The sequence below is a fragment of the Lycorma delicatula genome, chromosome 10, assembly GCF_047948215.1.
Source record: "Lycorma delicatula isolate Av1 chromosome 10, ASM4794821v1, whole genome shotgun sequence".
In the NCBI taxonomy this organism is placed as follows: domain Eukaryota; kingdom Metazoa; phylum Arthropoda; class Insecta; order Hemiptera; family Fulgoridae; genus Lycorma; species Lycorma delicatula.
The window spans coordinates 2,709,050-2,730,744 of NC_134464.1; the positions used below are offsets into that span (position 1 = coordinate 2,709,050).

The window sequence follows — 21,695 nt, forward strand, 5'->3', positions numbered from 1 at the left end:
GTTAATTTATATAGTTTGTTGTTACAAAATGCCGGTTAAGATTGCTTTATAAAAAAATATTTTTTTATAACTTTTATTAAATGGATTTCTTGCTGATTTACAAATATTGAACTGACAGATATCAAAGTTATCTATGTGTAGATTGAAGTCTTATGTAGATTGAACAGTCTTATATAGATTGTCTTATTATTGTCTTAGTGACTTCTTTGAACATAGCTCATCATATGAAACCAATAACCGATGAAGTATTTAACCCTTGAAAGAAGAAATCTGTAGAACTTGCTGTTTATGTTTAAGATTCTCTATGGGTCTTTATATGTTTGAGGATAGAATACATACAGAAGACTTTATGTGAGAAATAGAAGCCATTTCTTGTTTAAATATTTCAAGAGAACTGGGTTTGTATCTGTGACAATATAAGTAATTGATCGAGTCATTACACAATTATTTGGAAATTATGTGTGATAAAAATAACAATGCCTTTAAGAACATTGGGCAGTACTGGATGACCATGAATTTTATTAAATTTTATGTTATATATTATTTTTAATAAAAGAATTTTATGGCAAAGTATAATGGAATTTTAACTGATTTTACTTTTATGTTATAGGAAGTTTGCACATTTTAATTTATTTGTATAAAGTTTCTTTTTTTCTAAGTTAGCATTCACTGTTTGTTCCCTAATTAATTGCACATTTTAAGGTTCCAATACTGTTTCACACTTGTTTTATGTTTTAGAGAAAGTTTTATGTTTTGTTGCAGAAATTTTATTTCCAATTATAACAATGGGGCAAAGGGAGGCTGAAATATAATACAAACTGGAACATAATGACAGAACAAAATGTCACACAAAACAACAGGTGTTGTCATTTTGTATTTTTATTCCCCTACTACTAATATTTCAAAACCTTTTGACCCATATCCTCTCATTTTCTGCCAGTTGCCATTGTTATGGAATCAAATGCATCTGCTATGTCAACCCATCAAAAATAATATGCAGCGATTACATTTTTAACAGCAGAAAAAGTGAACGGTAGTGACATTCATCGTCGACAAGGAGGTATTTCCACCTCTTTTTGGTACTTCTAAACCACCTTAAGAGATGTGGGTTATGTTCAACAAACCGTGGAGGCGATAATCAATAATTCTGCAACACGATAATGTTAGCCACGCACATCACATGCAACCGCCGAAGCTCCTTGAAGTAGGAATTCTACACCCTTGTAATCCCAAAATCACCAGATTTGGCTTCGCATGATTATTAATTTTTTTTCATAATTAAAGAGAGATATTAAAGGTTAATTTTATTTAACATGGCCTGTTGGTATTTATATATATATATATATATATATAAAATCATAAATATAAATATAATCCGCTTATCAACAAATATTTGTATAAATTTACATCCTAGCACTTTCAGAATATTATTTCCATCTTCAGGGATGTATCATAACTAATTATACATATAATAATAATACTTCACATATTAAATGAGTTAGATAAATAAAAACATATTTGTATAAATATAACAATATTATTTCAATAATTGACGTTTCGTCAATTATTAAAATAAAGTCATATGTAACAGGTCTTGTCAGTTGGTAGTCACAATTGTTATATTTATTATAAGGAAATCAGTTTGGCCAACATAACAGTTATTAATTTTCATTTAAAACTTGCCTGAATAAAATATCATTTTCAAACTTGGTTTGCTTGTTTATCAGTTTGTTGTTATTCAAGTATATTTGAAATTTTTCTAAAATATTTGCTTTATATATATTATTGGAGTAATCAAGGATATTAATAAAATTGTTACGGTCATAATTATGATTTAGATCCAGGATGTATTTTGCAAAGTTAGATTTTTGTGTGTATCCTTTGTTTATACATTTTATGTGTTCTTTATTCTGATTGTGAAGGATCGATTAGTCATACGACATATTTCAAATCGCACCTTGCACATCCCAAACTGTTTACTCCCTATTTGTCTAGATTAAATTTATTATTGTTTTTTCATGATCTTTATTATGTATTAGTTTATTATTAGTTATGTAAGCAGTTTTTAATCCAAATGATTTAAAAATTTTATTGAATTTTTTATAATTTATATTATATTCAATTTAAACATACTTATTTCCGTTATTTGTTAACATTTTTATTTCTTATTTTAGTATATAATTTATTTATTAATTGTTCATTATATCCATAGTTGTAGCGAAATATTTAATATTGTTTAATTTATTGTTTAAATTTATACTATTATGTTTTAGATATTTTATTGCTCTATAGATTAAGGTATTAAGTGTTGCTATTTTATGATTCCAAGGATAAAAAGAGTCATGATGAATTATAATATCATTATTAATTATAATAGTATCCTATATATATCAATATCAAATTTATTATTGTAATTTTTATATCCAAAAAATTTATACTATTGTTGTTTTCTCGACTTAAGGTAAATTCAATGTTATAATGTAAAGAATTCATTTCTTCAGTTATTTTTTTGTTTTCTTCATCATTCTGTTCATTTAGTGAAGAGCAAGACTTTAACGGGCTTAAAAAGAAGAGTTTTATACATATATCTTATATGTTGAAACTTTACATGTTTATGTTGAATTGATATCCTACATCTTCATTTTAAAATTGTTAAAAAATGTCTACCTGTATATCTAAAAAAAAATTTGATAAAGTATAAAATTTGATAACATCGATTGATAATAAATAACATTTTATACATTTTGCAGGACACAAAACGTAAACTACTTGAGCGTGGATATAAAAAACCAGTATTATTGTTACATCCTCTCGGCGGTTGGACTAAAGATGATGATGTACCTTTACCTGTTAGAATACAACAACATGTTGCAGTCTTAAAAGAAAACGTGTTAGATCCACAATCAACCATTCTCGCTATATTTCCATCTCCTATGCAGTATGCCGGACCAACTGAGGTATTTCATGTATATTTTAAGTGCGATTTATTTTTGTTAACTAAATAATATCAATCCTGTAATTTGTTGTTATAATGAGTTATAAAAAAATTAAATGACTTGTGCGTACGATTCCTGTTAAAATAGTTTTACTTTTAATTTACAGGCATCCATTTAACCATTTAACCATTATTGACTTTTATTTAAAAATCTGAAAGAATTTCTTCTTTTTTTTTAAATGTCTTAATAATCATTGTGAATTAAGGTCAGACAAATGCAAAAGTGTTTATTGTATTCAAGAGATGAGTCATTTTATATTTTTAAAAAAATTGAATGAAAAAACAGTAACTAGTTCATAAATTTTCAAGTAAGTTTTATTTTTTTTTGTATTTTAAAGACTTTTTAATCACTTTAAAAGACAGGTTTCATTGAAGAATTTCTTATAGTTAAAATTTCTACGATGATGATTTTTTACCAAAAAATATTGAAACAATAAAGTTAAAGGATACCTTAAAAAAAATCAAATACCTTTCTTTTTTTTAAAGGATACCTTTAAAATCAGTAAGAAATGCACCGTGTGTAAAGCTTTGACAAATTTTTTTTTATTCATAATGTATTGAAATTCTTTTTCGCATTATAATAGGTTTCTAAAAATTTTACAATACTATATTCAAAATATTTGAAAAACCTTTTTCAATTATATATACTTGTAAATTTTTCAGAAAAATAAATGACTAATTTATAACTATTAAAAAAATAAAATAAAAAAGAATAAAAATTAAACTTTTTTTTTCTATCGATTAAAACATAACTTCTATTGAATCATCACACTTTCATTGCCTATTACTACAATCTTGTTGAAAAATTTGTATTGTCATTACCCATTTTAATGAATTCATGAAAAGATGTAGCTGTTTTTCCAAATCATACATCAAACATAAATCGTTAGTCTTTGTTCCATTTTTAAACTTAAATATAAAGCCTATCACAATGATTTTAAATGTTGAATCTGTCAACCGAATTGGTTAGTGATTTCATAGTATGTGCTACTTCATCAGCAACAATACCGGTAATATATATATATATATATTTAAAATTATTAAAATTAATAAGTAATAAGTAATTAGTAATAATAAGTAATTAGTAATAAGTATTCAATCAAATTTAATTTAAAACTTAATATTATTTATTAGATTATGCTGCTCCTAATAAAATCATTTGTTTTTGTTAGTTATTATTTTTCTCTTTTAAAACTATTTTAATAAAAGTAAACTGAATATTACAGATTTTAGGTGTGAACTTCTGTGATCTGATTATTATTTTTATTTTGGACATTAAAATTTTAAAATTTATATTTTTTATTATTAATTGTTAAATCTTTTATTAATTTCTAAAATACACACGTTTATATTTTAGAAGGTATTACTTATTAATAGAATTACTTTTTATGATAATGTAGACATCAGTTTATATTCTTTTCTGATCGTTTCATTTTGATTAGTGATTTTATCTTCCAAATTATTAAATATTTTGTTATAGATAACAAAGATGAGGCAATTTTGTTCCTGTTGCCAATGCTGCCATTTTCTCATATAGATACTATGTGTTATTTCCTACTTAAAACTTCTGCATCGATTGAAGTCGTTAAGTCAGTTCTATTACAACTGCAATGTTAAATATGACACTGCACTTTCCATTTGCACCAAGAAAGAGCAGCATTCAGCATCCATTTTTGTGGTGTGAAGGTATCGGGGACTGAAATCTGCCAAAGACTTTTAGCACAATTGGAAAACATTGTTTTGTCACGGTGGATTTCTATGAGCGGATTGAAAAATTGTAAAATAGTTATTCAAATTTTATTAATGCACACCTCTGCACAGTTATAAGATGACAACATCGAGCGCATATGTGTCACGGTTCTGAAAGATGGAAAAGTGGCTATCAATGAAGTGGCAGATGATCTAAAAATTTGTTACCAAAATGCCTAAGAAATCATTAACGATAAACTTAACTTTCATAATGTTTATGAAAGATGGTCCCAGATCAACTCACTGTGTTGCCTAAACAAATATGCTTGAACAGCTGTCGACTAAATTTGGCTTGTTAAAATAATCGTTTCTTGATGGATTCATCACTTGTGATGAAGATAAGTCTATTAAACGGCAGAGTATGAACAGAATCATTCATGATCACCTATCAGGAGAAAGTTGTAAAGTTAACCAAAAGAAAATTGATGTTAACAGTTCGTTTGGGACGAAGCTCAGTACATGAAAGAAAAGGGATTCAACAGTGAATAGTGCTTGTTACAATGTAATGTGTTCTGGAAAGCTGAAGCCTGCAATTCAAAGCAAACATAAAGGAAAATTGTCAAAAGACATTGTTTTATCACATGACATACCTGTCTGGATACCACTAGCCGCATAGTTGAAACCTTCCAGAAAATCAAGTTAATAAGATATCGGTAAAGTAGTTCTGTATAATTCTGATCTCGCTCCTTCAGAGTATCACTTGTTCCACGCAAACTGACATTAAAGCATTGATTCAACTCAGTTCAAGAACTAAAGAGAGTAGTGCACACGTGACTTGCTGCTCAACCAAAAACAACTTTTGCTGAAGGCATAAAGAAGCTTTTGCAATGATAAAAGAAGTGCGTTTAAAAATAAGGGAGGATGTTGAAAAATTTTAAGTTTTTTGTTTTTACTGAAATAAAGTTCACAGCTCCATTATAGATAATTATTGGCTGTACCTTCAATATTAATTAGTATTTTTGTTAATAATTATTTTTATTTTAATTTATTTCTGAAGAGATATTATTTTTGTTAATTTTTTTTCATTTAAACTATAATTATAATGTATGTTATCAGCTGTTATGTAGTTTCTAATTCATTTATTTTTAAATGTGTATTAAAAAGAAGGTTCACATTATTAAATTAACTTTCTAGCGATATAACTTTTAAAACCTAATAATAATAGTTTTTGACCAAAAAATATCGTGCGATTGAAAATCAGATGAATGCTAGCAGTATATGTGTTAAAGTAATACTGTATTAGCAATATAATATATATCATTTGTCATTGAATGATATGTGAGTTAAGCATCATATAGCTGCTGTTTTGGAGCATGAATAAAGCTTGCAGTTGTAAATAAATAATTTTTTTTTATTTATATACTCTTTTTTCATTAATTTATATTTAGTAAATCAACCCTAAGTACAGAACAATTGAAACAAGTGACTTAACTTATTTCATTTCATTACATAACAGATACATAATCAGATTTGCTTTCACAAATCTGATTCGCATCATCAGATGCTTACATTGCATATACATATATATATATATATATATTACAAAAACATGCAATCCATGACAACATACCGCCCATTCACATTTATTTTACGTAAAAAAAATGTTTAAACTAAAAATTTGTAAAATTAAATTTAACTTTCATACTGTAAAATCATACAAAACTAAAAACCCCTTTTATTAAAAAAAAAAGTTTTAATTATAATCCCAACAAGAGATAAAAACATAAAATACAAAAATTGTTTAAAATTACAAAGATAAAAATTACATAATTAAAAATTAAAACTTTTAAAATAAAAACAAAAACTTAAGCAAAGCAAAAAATCATGTGCTAGCCATTTCACCGATTTTACTTTACTCAGAAAAGTACTGTTCTTCAAGTAAAGTTATACTTGAGTAAAGTAAAATCAGTGAAATGGTTAGCACATGATTTTTTGCGTTGCTTAAGTTTTTGTTTTTATTTTAAAAGTTTTAATTTTTAATTATGTAATTTTTATCTTGTTTTAATTACTTTTTAATTTTGACTTGGTTAATTTTAATTAATTGTTTATTTTTAATTTTAAATCTTTGTAATTTTAAACAATTTTTTATAATTTTTGTATTTAAATAAAAGGTTTTAAGTTTTGTATGATTTTAAAGTATTGTAAGTTAAATTTAATTAGTTTAAAAATATTTTTAATATAAAATTATGAGAGAGTGGGCAGTATGTAATCATGGATTGCAAGTTTTTGATGGTTTTGTAATATATTTATACATATATAATGTATGCAGCTGATGATGCGAGTCAAATTCGTGAAAGTGCTTCTGTTTTGTAATGAAATAAGGTAAGTCATCCTATTTCAAATGTTCTGTACTTAGGGTTGATTTATTAAATATAAATTAATTTGTATTGGTACAGAGGAGTATGGTTATTAAAATAATTGCTTTTAAAAAATAACTTTTTTTCATTATATTAATTATCTGCCTTTTTTTCCAGGTTCAATGGCACGCTAAGGCAAGAATGGTTGCTGGAGCAAACTTTTACATAGTTGGTCGTGATCCAGCCGGTGTTCCACATCCCGATCCTGCACGTAAATGTGATCTCTATGATCCAACACATGGTGGTAGGGTTTTATCAGTCGCTCCTGGACTTAATCAACTTGAAATCATTCCGTTTCGAGTCGCTGCATATGACAAAACTCGTTCAAAAATGGATTTCTTTGATCCTAGCCGCAAAGAAGATTTTGAATTTATATCTGGAACAAAAATGAGAGGTACAAATTTATCTTTCTTCAGTTTTATTTTTATTGTATTTCTGTTCAGTTTGATGTAGATTTATATAGCCGGTAGAGTTATTTTATTATGTACATCATCAGTATATTTTTTTATTCATTCATTTAACCTAACCTACTGTATTAAAACATATTTATGCTGAATATCTTCAAAAATGAGAAAAACTTTGAAAGCTCTGAAGTTGGAATCGTGATTAAAAATCAGCTTTATTTCTATAAATTTAATAAATCTACTTTGCATAAAAATTGCGGTCATTTGATATTTTTATTGCTTGCCTTGATATTTACAGACAAATATAGCCCTTTGGTTGCTAGGGCTGTTTTACAAATATCATTTTGCATATAAAATAAATTAAACTAACTTCACATAATTTGCATCAAATTTTCTTGATGTAACCCTAAATAAGATCAGATTCATCTGGTGACACAGTGATCCTAGCCGATGAGTCTGAATCACTAAAGGATAATAACAATATTAAAAGTAGTGATGGAAAAGTATATAATGAAAAAAATCCCTTTCAGCATGCCGGAAGAAGGAGGTAGATTTCAATGGTGCTAAGTTGTGGATAAAAAAGATTTCCACTTTAAAGTTAAGAAAAACTTCAGATTTACACAATACAACAGTGGTTTTATATGGAAAAAAGTTTTGCATGTTTAGCATACGAAAAGACCCCCACCTTCTTACAATTGCAGCAACATTTTGGTCATCCTTTGTGTAAGGGTTGTCATATCAAAAATTGTTTCAGACAAAAGTTTTAGGTGATGTTTAGAGGACTAATGACCACTTTAAACCAATTCAATACTGTGTCTATTAAGAGAGATATGATTTTTTTTGTCTTCAAAACCCCATTTTTTCTCATTTTTGAGAAAACTGAGATTTTTGGTCATTATGTTTTATATATCAATTTGAAAGTTACTGACGCAAAATTACAGCAGTTATTGTGTCTACAAGAAAGTGAAAAAAAAATATATATATATATATAAACTTTTGAACTGACTGTTGTTTTGGGATCTGGGGGATGTGAAACGTGAAGATATGTCAAAATTTTCCAGAAGTCGAATCATGGTATCCATTCCAGTAGGTAGCTTTCTTAAGAAATCTACCTAATAAAGGTAAGGAAAACAAACAAAGAGAATCCAGTAATGAAGACAAAGGATGAAGGAATAGATGAAGTTGAAAACTGCATGCATCTTTGAAGTATGCTAATGGAAAAATCGAAAGAGTGAAGTAGATGACAAACAGTTATTATGCAGTGGTATGGATTTAACTGAGAAAGGCAATCAAATGCTACATGCAGAAAGTTTTGTATAATGTAAAAAAAATTAATGTTTGATAAGAACAAGAAGGATAAGATTGACGCTTTTGAGATGTGGGTATAGAGAAAGATGGAGAGAATAGAATGGGTGACTTGAGTAAAAAACAAGGAGATAATTGTAGGATTCTTGTATTACAATATTACTGTAGTTCAAATGAGGAAAGTAAATCGGGTTAAATATGTTGAGGAAAAATAGGAACGATTAAAGATAGAAAAAAAGATTTAAGAGATGCAGAATAGGTAGTCAAATGTGGAGGATATAAGATCAAACAACAGATAGAAACATTTAGATATAATGATTGTGTAAGGACCCTGCCGCTGGTGATAATAATCACAATTATTATCATCGATTCAGATAGTCTGTAGTTTGTAAATCTTTTGATGTCTTTAATTTCATATAATAATTAATATTTAAATTGAATATATTTTCAGGTTTGGCAAGATCTGGAACAAATCCTCCTGATGGGTTTATGGCACCATCTGCATGGAAGGTTCTAGCAAGTTACTACAAGAAAATATCAAATAACTAATGTACCTTTTACATTGATAATACAGTATATTGATTGATTATTATTAGAATCAATAAATCTAACCGTTAATAGTACATATGTATTCAAATTGAATGAAAATTTTATAAAAAATTATTACTACAAACCAATTTTTGGATTCATTATTCAAGTATGTTTTACTTGATTTAATGTACTCTTACAATAAAAAATGTATGCAACATCTTTACTTGTAGAAGGTAAAAAAATTTAGGATATTAATTTAGATAACAAAAATTCATTTATAAACATACATTACACATTTACAACATTAATATTACTTTGTAATGTAATATAATATTTTGTTACCTCAACTTAACAATTTTAATTGTTTTACTTGTGTGACTCACTAGAAAGTCTATTTAATTTGAGGTAATTTTATCAATCTTTAAATTAATTTAATTTTTTTTATGGCAGCAATTAAATGGATGTAACAGCTTAAGGTGGTAGTTTTATCACGTTGTAAATATATTTTTATCTTTTTTTTTTTAATAAAAAGAAAAAGAGAATACCTTTAGAAATGTTTAATATAATAATTAGATTTGTTTTGAATTCTCATTAAATGATGTAATTGTTCTCAGTCTTGGTCAGTTATGTTTTGAAAACATTTTGCATATCTAAACTGCTTTATACCATGTTTTAATAATTTTATTTATTTATTTATGTGGAAGGTATCAGTTATCAGTAATTTTTTAAGCTGTTTAGTGGTATTTCCATTGTGTAGTTGCTGATGTAGCAGGGGTCCCATGTTTTGTAGTGAGCAATATCTGCTGTGATCGCAACAATCCTGCTAGAACCGATTGACAAAAAATTAATTTGTCAGTCACAACAGTCAATTGAAAGAAAAGAAATTTGTCAAACCAATCTGTAATTCAAAATGTTTAATTTCTCTGAATTTTCATTTTCTTTTCCTTCATGTAGCAAGTAAACAACCATAGAAATTTATTACTTAATTTTAAGTTGTTTCTTTTTTATTTTACGAAATTTGGTTTGACCAAATTTCCCAGACACCCAAGAAAGATATTTGATCGGTTATTGTAAGAATAAAATATAAATGCATCTTAAAAATAAGATACTGTTAATTCAATCCTATTAAGGTTAGTCAAATACGCTTAATTATTCTTAAACTTATTCAATGAAAATCTAAAAAGGGTTTTATTTCATATTTTTGATAGTCTTCTGTGTCTTTAATTTAAAATTTTATTTGATTTTATTTGTATTATTATCTTCTGTTGTATAGTACAATCAAAACTTCTTTTTATTTATTGTTAAGGTTTTTGTAATAGACATGCTTATAAAAAAAAAAAATCGCTATTATTTGTTGATTTTTCACTCAACTCGTAATTATAAGGCACTGACTAGATCAATTCATGTAATGAGGGAACCAAATAGTGAATATTATTGCTTTCTACTTGTCAATTATCCTTGGATTATTTACTGATGTATTATATGTGTTCTAACAGTGTGGACTTATACGTCTAGAAATTTAACTTAGGATTTTCGTAATATATAGTATTGAAGGATTTTTTTTGCTTAAAGGATATCTTCCTCTACTAAAAATACGAAAAAAACGTTCATGATAATTAACATACTAATGATATTTCAAAATCTTGCAGTTACTGATTAAAATCATAGACATTATTAAATAATGATTAATATATCATCATCAGTCATCAACTTCTAAAGATGGCTCAATAAAATAACCACAACTCTCTCCATTGTTGCCATCTTCAAGCTGCTGTACAGTGTGAAATCTAGCTCCCTCTCCTTGTTCTTAAAAATTGCAGCTCTGGGATGACGTTTTGGTTTGTTCCCTATTTCTTTTCTTTTAAATATATTTATTAAGAATTCATTTTGCCATAACAAATGGGCAGTTAGTTTCCCCTTCTTCATCCAAAAGCTTCATTTAAAAGCAATCTGTTTTCATTCACTTATAGAAATTTTTCTTTTATCCTCGGCTTGCAATCATCAGTCTCCTCTGATCCATCTTTCTCAGCCTAATTTGTACAAATTTAAAATCAAGTCATCCATACCACCGATCAAGTCCAATTATTAATATACATAGCCATTGAAAATCATTTTTGGGATTGAGGGACAACTACAGTACTTTAAGATCGGCATTGGAAATTGCAGTTTTAAACTCATGTATATAATACACATATTGTATTATCGTGTATAATGCACATATTTACAAGCATTTTACTAACACCGTTGCAGATAACTGTTCTATTATCATAAAATTTATTTTATTTGTTCTTTGCTGTAATTATATTTAAATTTTGTTCAGTCATCTACCATCTAAGCGATTACATCCTTTTCTCTATAGAAGAGTATATAATGAGTATTCAATGTTCATATAGTTAATATGTCGATAAAGAAAGGAATTGCATTGACTGATAGGCTACTATTAACATATTTATGAATATTTACCTGTATAAGTTTTGTTTTTATAATACAAGTATTCCATAATAAGTTAAGAATATAACAGCAATATTAGTTTTATTTTCATTTTTATTCTTATCTTATATATTTACATTTTTGATGTTGTAATATTTCATTTTACTATTATTTTATTTTATTTTAATTTATTTTTTGCTGTTATATTTTTATTAATTATCATTTAAAAATGAATTCATTGATGCACAGTATTTTAAAAATTATTTAGCGCATTTCAGTTTTCTTTGTGATAAATATGTAATTTGTGCTATATATTAAACTATATACTATTTATTTTATATTGTTTTTAAAAATTTCCAAAATGGAATGTTTTATGTATTTTTTAAATTGTTATATTGTTTAATTATTACCTATATTTTATAAATTTGTTATTGTTTTTTTTTTAATTATTATTATTTTTGTTTTATTTTCATTTATTAATTTTGTTAAATGTTATCAATTGTTGTTATATTTTATCTACATAGATGTTTATCTCTGACTATATATATTATTATTAGTTTATTTTATTGTATTTAAAGTTAATTTAACAATTCCCTTTATAATAAGCCAGTGGCCTTTTTTCATATTATATGATGAAAAGGTAAAAAAAAAAAGGTATGCCTGTTTACCAGCTGCCTTACTTAGATATCACAGCTTTTTAATCATTACATCATCTTATTGGAATTTGATTATCAATATTGCATTATGTATAATGTGCTATATATGAAGTGTACATTTTCTTTACTGCTTATTACTCAATATGTCCATATATACTTAAAATTCCAGTTTTATATAACAAGAAGTTTTCAATCAGAATTCATTAATTTCCTAATATATTTATTGTTGATTGTAGCTGACCAGTGATGATAAATAAATGTTTCCATATGTTTTATTCACATAATGCAATCTATCTGTAGATTTCAATTCACTAATATTGTAGTTTTTAAATCTGCAAGATTAAGAATAACTTGTGAGAACTCAATACAAAAATGCAGAATTTGTAAACTTCAAACTTAAACATCAGCTTACTTATATATTGGCCTGTAGTATGACGTATATGTTGGTGTACTTAATAGCATCTTAAAGAATTTTGAAATGGCTCTGTTTTAAATTTCAAATCATTTGACATTGCTTCAAAGTGAACTTAAAGAATTATTTAGGGATATTTATATTCATTGGCTCAATAGGGTTTAATATGAGAAGAGACCTAACTCTTATGTTATCTACTTTCAATTAACAAGTATTGTATTGACTTCCAATGCGTCTGCAAATTCATTTGACTTGAAGATGGTAATATACATCCATATATGTATACACACACACACACACACACACACACACACACACACACACACACACACACACACACACACTCTCTCTCTCTCTCTCTCTCTTTTTTTCTTTCTGTTCAATGAAACCTGTTACAAGAATTACTGAGTACTTCTTAGGTATGAATGTACACCTTTTTTTTTTTGTTGGTGGAAAAATTATCAGATCTATCTGATAATTTCCTAATCTTATTTTACTTTATAGATCAGTTTCCATTACTGTTTATTATGAATTTTATGACTTTCTTTTGTTAATAATGATTATTTAAAATTCATCTTTATAAATAAAATGTATTTTTTTTATTATTTATAAACAAAATATTCATTAAAGAGATTGTATGTTAGCTTTTTTATGCGTAAAAGATCTTAGAACTATTTTGTTATTCAGTATTTTTTAATTTCATTTGTTTTCAATGTAAGTAAATTTATTGTATTTAAAAAAATATATATTTGGTTATTTGGTAACATTCCAAAGAAAGTTTTTTTTAATAAATAATTACTTAAGTATTTGCTTTTTTTGCATGTAATGCACTAATTCCGCACAAATGTATTTTTATTTATTTTAATCATCTGGCTAAAATGTGATAAATATGTATGATTAAATCTACTTATAATTGTTATTATTATATTATAATATTATTTGGACAATATTTTGTCTATAATTTTATTTACTATGATACATACATATATACAGATTGTAATGTATACAAATATTATATATATTTTTAGTTTATATTTGTTATTTTATATATTATATTAGTATAATAATCTATTTTATTGTTTAATATTAGTTGTACTACAATATTATCTTGTAAAAAAATTATTTTTGTAAAAGTCTTACATTTAATATCTTCATTATATTTCCTCATAATTTCAGAATTTTTTTATGAAATATGCTTTTGTTAGTTATACTGCATTATATTTTTAGTTTTGCTATGTAAATGAATAAACAAGAATATTTTTTTATGTATTTTTTTTTTTTATTTTGTCATGCATTTTTTATATTATGGAGGTTACCACTCCACTAATGTCTACGGCAGAGAGATAGCATTAAAAAAATCCGGGGTTCAAATTCTAGTCAGGCTTGACATTTTTAATATGTCCTACAAAATTCATTACTCATCAACAGCTGTAATCAGGCATTAGCCTGTTGTTTAAAAAAACTAATAAATTTAAATTATTGTTATTTTACGAGAAGAAATAATATATTGCAATTAACATATGGAGCAGTAAAAATTAAGTGTTTGAGGGAAAAATATATAGATACAGCCTCTCAAACATATTTATTTATTAATAACATACGAGACTCGGCTGATAAATTTTTCACATGTTTGTGTAGCATGGGAATGAAAAGAGATATTGGAATGAAATAAAAAGTACAATACCTTATCTACAACATGCAGTATTTATTTTTTCAATATAATCTCCATTTACATTGACATACTTCTCCCAACATGTGACAAATTTTTGCAATCTGTCGCTGAAAAATTCTGGTGGCTTTCTCAGATGCAAGTGGCCACAGCTTCCTTCACCTCATCATCAATGGTGTAATGATTACTTTTGAGATCCCTCTTGAGATGAGGGAAGAAGTAGAAGTCACACAGAGCCAAATCCACCGAGTATGGCAGATGCAGAATAGGCTCAAACTTCAGCTTGCAGAGAGCATCTTTAGTGGCATGCAATGTATGAGGACACACATTGTCATGTTGCAAGATTACGAGTATGGTGGTCTTTCAAATGCGACATACTCATTGTGTGAGGTGTCTTAATGTCTCAATGTACCATTCGGAGTTCACAGTCATCCCATGTTCCAGATACTCAATCACATAAACATGTTTGGCATCCCAAAACACCGTCAAAAGAAGTTTCTTCGCCGCGGCTTGAGTTTTTTGAATTTTTTGGGTTTTGGCAATTTGTAATGTCTATATTCCACGCTTTGCCTTTTTTTCTTCCGGGTTGTAATTATATACCCAACTCACATCCCCAGTCACAATATTGAAAACGAAGTCGTTTCCTTTGGAACGATAGTGCTGTAAAAGTTGTTCGCAACATTTGATACGACGCTGCTTGTGTTTGTCCATCAGTTTACACGGAAACCATAGTGCACAGATTTTACAGTTACCCAGTTGCTTGATAATATGGCCTACTTGTTCTTTAGATATGCCTAACTGAATAGCGATGCATTGCTGGGTGATTCGCCGGTCACTTTGAAGCAAATCCTCCACCTCCTTTCAATGTTTCTCATCAGTCACAGAAACTGGTTGTCCAATGCGAGGTACATCCTCAGTTGTCGCTTCACATCAATAAAATTTCAACACTCATCTATTCACAGTACTCCTGTGAGCAGTTTCACTATCATAAACTGTTTTTAAACAATGAAAAATATTCATAGCATTCTCATTTTCTGCTGTTAAAAATTTGATTATTGTGTGCTGTTTTAACCATGTTGACATATTGACAATACTCAACTCCATTTTATGTGTTACTGAAAACAAACCGGTATATGAATTTCAACATATTATCGCAGGTTTGTAGAGGGCGAGTTGTCTCCATGTAACACGCTAGTGCGCAAAATTTATCACTTTATCAAGTGAATTTGTCTATACAATTTCAAAATACATTCAGAAAATTTTAAAGGAATTTATTCACATCTCCAACATTAATAAATTAATAAAATTAAATTTTCATATTGTGTACGAGGTGTGTTCATAAAGTAATGAGAATTTACAAATTTTGCAGATTGTATTAGTCCAATTCTCGGAATTTTTTTGTTGTATTGGTAAATATGTCTTAAAAGTATCTGTACATTTTTAGCCGTATTGGATATTTAGTCTGTTGTCAGCTGTCAAAAGGATAACACATGGTTTGGTATGATCGGCGATTTTTTATTTTTATAAATAATGGATCAGAGAATTTGTATTAAATTTAACGAGTGGTATAAGCATTTCCAAGAAGATCATGAAGACATTGAAGATGACGAGCACCCCAGACACCCCAGCACATCAACAGCCAATGAAAACGTGGAAAAAGTAAAAGAAATGATTATCAATGATTGCCAAATCACAATCAGAGAAGTCCCTGATGATGTTTGGATATCAATTGGCTCGTGCCATGAAATTTTTTCAGATGTTTTGGGTATGAAACATGTGAAGCAAAATTTGTTCCAAAATTGTTGAATTTCAAACAAAAACAATGGCGAATGAAAGTTGCTCAGGAGTCACTAAATGAAGTCAACAACAATGCAGAACTACTGAAACGTGTCATAACAGGTGATGAAACAGTTTTACGTATATGATGTTGAAACTAAGGCTCAATCATCCCAGTGGAGGTATTCTGGATCTCTAAGATCGAAAAAAGCTCAACAAGTACGGTCGAATGTGAAGGTTATGCTCACTGTGCTCTTCGATTTTAAAGGCATAGTGCATCATGAGTTCTTTCACAAGGTCAGACGATCAAGGAGTATTACCGCTGAAGGAGCTCAATGCCGTTTGAGTGAAGCAATCCAAAAAAAATGCTCATATTTGTGGCGAAACAATTCATGGCTTTTGCACCACGATAATGCCCCTGCTCACACTTCATTGCTTGTTCGTCAATTTTTAGCCAAAAACAACACTGTAATGATACCCCAGCCACCATATTTGCCAAACATGGCCCCCATGTGACTTTTTTCTATTCCCAAAAATAAAGAGAACCTTAAAGGGCCGTCATTTTACACGCATAGATGAGATTAAAAGCGAATAGCTGAAAGAGCTAAACACTATTCCAAAGATCGAGTTCCAGAAGTGTTTTGGAGATTGGGAAAAGCACTGGAATAAGTGTATAATATCTAATTGGGACTATTTTGAAGGGAATAACATTAATATAGACTAATAAATAAAATTCTTTCCAAAAAGCAAAAATTCTCGTTACTTTTTTAACACACCTTGTATATGTTAAAAGTAGCTGTGAAATGCCATTGTCAAATTTTAGAACTATTTTGTCTAAAGATAACAGATTAAGATTCTCATTCTTTAAAAGAATCAATCTTTCTAAGAAATCTCATTTCACTTGTGTTTAGAACTGAAACGCTCTAATCCAAATAACCATTACTACTGCGGCCAATAGATTGCATTATATACTGCCTAGGTGTCAATAGTGGTAAGAAAACTAACATAATTATCGATCATTTAGTTAAGTTATACTCATTTCAGCTAATACTGGAGCATCACCAGGCGAAGAGGAATCTGTATATTAATCTAGTGTGCTCTAAAAGTAGATTACAAAAGGCAGCATTTTCATAATGATTTTCTCATATTGATGCCTTCTGAGACAGTGCACTGGATTTAATATGGTATAGCCAATCACTTACAACTGCCAACCATTCGTTTTCTCAAACTCCCTTTAGCCAACATTTGATAAAGCATTTATAGTCAGAATAGATATTTTTTAAAACTGGGTGGTGTCTGTAACTCTATGTGACTAGGTTCCCAGCAAAAACTGACACATGTATTGCAAATGCTAAGAAAAAGAAAGAAATTCATGAGAGTCTGAAGTTATTGAATTCATAACCCACCGGGTTGGTCTAGTGGTGAAATCATCATCGCAAATCAACTGATTTTGAAGTCAGGCATTCTAAGGTTCAAGTAAAAGCAATTACTTTTATATGGATTTTAATACTATGTCGTGGATACCAGTATTCTTTGGTGGTCGGGTTTCAATTAACCACACATCTAGGAATGGTTGACCTGAGACCATACAAGACTACACTTCATTTACATTCATACATATTATTCTCATTAATCCTCATTATTATCATTATCCATATTATTCTTTAATCATTAAGTTATACCTTAATGGTGGTTCTGGAGGCTAAACAGAAAAAGAAAGTTATTGAATGCATAGTTATATCAGATACAGTGCTTGAGCACGTACTGAATCACAGCACAACAGAATGTGGTGGAATTTGTATCTAAATCATTATTGCTTATCTATTTAAACTGTTTATTGCTTATATGTAATTGTAATTTTCCTGCTTTGGACAATTTTTCCTTTATAACACGATGTGGTTTTCCAGTGTCGGATATGTTCTGTTAGCATACAATTCTTTGCTTATTTCAGCGTTTTGCCAAAATAAAACTTTTTAAAATAATTCATCTGCTACTAAACATGAAATACTTCCAGTTTTTTTAAGCAATAGAGAATATGCTTGAACAAATTCAGATTTCACATTACTAGCTTTTGATCAGGTATTAATAACTAAACTAGTTTTTCAGCTTATAAAAGCTGAAAAATTTTGTCACTGCATGTAGGACTGGAAAAACTACTTATTACTCCATAGATTAAATTAAAAAAAAAAACGATGATCTGTAATATTGTTCGAACGTAACTAATACTTATATTTTTTTAAATAATGATGCTTCTTATTAATTTTTACAGTCAGGCTAATTTCTGTAACAGAAAGGTAATGTAGTTGTCTTTTATCCTAAAGATTCTGGATTCAAAACTGACAATCTTGTTTTTTTTCATATTTTGTAAATATTACATTTTACACTCCCATATACAAGCACATTAAGTTGTTTCCCTGCAAAATAAAATTCAATCTGAATCACTATGACTAAGATCCAGATAACTAGAGAACTATAATATGACAGTGCTTTTCAGCAGCAGAACTCTAAATACTCAATATACTGTACTTTATCTAACGGGAACGAAATTTATTAGAAACGTACATAAAAGGAATTTAAATCATCAAACGTAGATCTATTAAGGAATTTATTATTATAAAAATACTCTGTAATAAAAATTGTAAACAACGAATGGGAAAAAAGAAAAGCAAGAAGAGCTTTTAGGTAAGCTAGTATGCAATATAAATAAAAGAATTAGGAAGATATTTTTATGGTACGTAGAATACATTCACAGTCATCCAGGTTTAGTCAATTTGGTGATAAATTGATGTATAAGATGAAATCTGCAGAGCCAGTTAAAGATTGAAAGTTATAAAACTGATATCTGTTTTGTAGATTGTTATAATTGTTTACCACACATAAGACTAGCACAGAGTAGAAAAGGATGGAGAATAGCACTAAACCAGTCAAATGATTGCCCAAAAAAAATCTGATGTGAAAACCACATACTTCCTTGTACGACTTGCGGAAAATATTGTACGACAATATCAGAGGAGTAATGAACTAAAAAAAAGAATTTTTTTTTGCAATTTATCAAAGATCGGGCATGTATGCCTCTGTGTATATTTTGTTCTTGTGAGGGTCTATTTTTCAGACATTCTGTAATTAACTTTAATGTAGATAAAATTAAACAGAAATTACAAAATAATTAAATAGAATTAAGACTAGAAATGTTAAAAAACATAAATAAAAAAAGAGATGAGTCTGATTTGAAATGATGTGCCTTCCCCTTATAGATCCAAATACTTCATTAATTAAAATTTCATTTTGCTACAACTCTGGAACCAATGAAAATAAGTACCACTTATGACATATCATTGCAAAGCTCTCAATGAGTGCTTATTTATTACTGGAGTTAAGAAAAAGTCCAAAATCCAATGTTTTTGGGCACTTCTGTTTCAGTCGATTACAATCAAAAGGATATCTATTCCTATCTTGGAATAAAAAAATAATTCATAATGATGCAATTTAAGTATCATCTGAAAGCCAGTATAAGTAGCATCTGGAAGACACCTTCCAAATGCTACTGTAAAGCAACAGGAAGAGTAGTGTAAAACTCATTGAGTACATGAAAAATCAAAATTTGTTGACAGTTTTTCAGTTGTTTCTTAATCAAAAATCCAAGATTAAAAGAAAATCAATTGTTAATAAATGGTATTTGGTAATGTATATATTGCCCTCTTAAACCAAAAAATCTTACCAACAAAAGCAAACTTTTAGAAAAAGTAAAAATTGTTTTTTTTGAAGTGTATTTTTAGTTTGTCTACATTTTTAACCAAATGTATTCATTTTATGTCAGAAAAATAAAAATTGTGTATAAAAAATGAGATACAACCATTTTGCTTAGAAAATCTGTTTTTACATTGAAATGGTAAGACTTACCTGCTTATGGTGCAGTATTATTATGGCTCTGAGCTTTGATTGATATGATAATCAGTAATAAATAATTAATGCCTGTCAAACTATTTAAATTGTGTATTCTTTAAGATTATCTATTAAAAAAAAAAGTATTATTTAACAAATAAGATTGCTGCTCTTAATTAGATGGCAAATTGATTTAATTGTTATAAATAACAATACACTAATATATTATTTTATACACTGAGTATTTTATTGAACCGAGAAAACATCTAGTCACTCATGTAATTAAAATTATCTTAAGATTTTTACTAGTAATGAAAAATGAATTATATAAAACAATGATTTTATTTTAAATAATATTTATGAAATCATTATATTATATAATTCATTTTTCAATAAGCGATTACAATAAAAAAAATATGAATATAATATTATTAATGAAAAAAATATAATGAATGAAATGAATTAGGTACAAAGAATTTCATTAAAAAAAATAAAAATTTTATTTTATTTGACATCAAAGTTTATAATTTAGTAAGTCACTTTATCTTCAAGAACACCTTTCACAAAGTTTATCTTGAAACTGAAAAATTCTCCCAAAACTTGAGTTAATTCTTATTAAAAGGTTACAAGAACTTTAATTATGTTTCCCTTTTGTTATGTGGCACACTTTACAATTTTGTTTGTTGTTTAAGTTTGAGTAGCTCAGAAGACGTAATTTTTGCAGTTAAAAAATTTGTTTCTATATAATCTTTTGTGCTAAAGTAATTTTTAATTTAGTACTATGACTTCCGCAAATGCAGGCTAGAATTCAAATGATCCAATGATTCCTTTATTTAGCCAGAAATATAGGAATGCTTTAGTTACATTGCAAGAACTAAAGTGTGAGGCGATGCTTTTTGTGTACAGCTTCAATAAAGTCTGAGAATCATGCAATTCGTTACCTATACATTGCATTAACGACTCTATTTTGTGGTGGAATAAATTTCCTGCCATAAATGTATGACCTGGCTCAAAATATTGTAGGGCAATTTCTGTAACTACTATATCATCTGAGTTTATCATGTAAACAAAAAAAGTAAAATAGACAAATTCTTTTTCTGTGACATTGCCACTTATTGTAGTACTCACAAGGAGCCTCTCTCTTTTTCTATTTAGCCTCTGTAACCACTGTAAGCTATTACTTAAGATGATATGTATGAATGTAAATATGTTGTACAGTCTCAGGTAAACCATACGTGAGTTGTGTGGTTAATTGATAACCAACCACCAAAGATACCGGTATCTACGATCTGGTATTCAAATCCGTATAAAAGTAACTCTGCCTTTACTAGTATTTGAACCTTAAAACTCTCGACTTCGAAATCACCTGATTTGCGTTGACGAGTTACCGCTTGACCAACCCGATGGGTACTTGCAAGTAGCCTGAAAGATTTTCTTTTATATGAGCATCATCATGTAATTTAAATTTCTTACATGACCTTGTGCTGAACAGATATTCACTGTTTTTGCAACTGTTTGATATTTTTCAC

General features: G+C 28.0%; 1 protein-coding gene across 3 annotated transcripts in view; it reads left to right on the forward strand.

Annotated features, from left to right (window-relative positions):
* Nucleotides 1-14,108, forward strand: part of Papss (3'-phosphoadenosine 5'-phosphosulfate synthase) — a 117,686-nt gene extending 103,578 nt beyond the window's left edge. For all 3 annotated transcript variants that reach the window (XM_075377909.1, XM_075377910.1, XM_075377911.1), the window contains 3 exons: nt 2,751-2,957; nt 7,219-7,495; nt 9,262-14,108. In XM_075377909.1, coding sequence (XP_075234024.1) covers nt 2,751-2,957; nt 7,219-7,495; nt 9,262-9,359 — 582 coding nt within the window. In that variant the 3' untranslated portion in view covers nt 9,360-14,108. The remainder of the gene's footprint in view (nt 1-2,750; nt 2,958-7,218; nt 7,496-9,261) is intronic.
* The last annotated feature ends 7,587 nt before the right edge of the window (nt 14,109-21,695 follow it).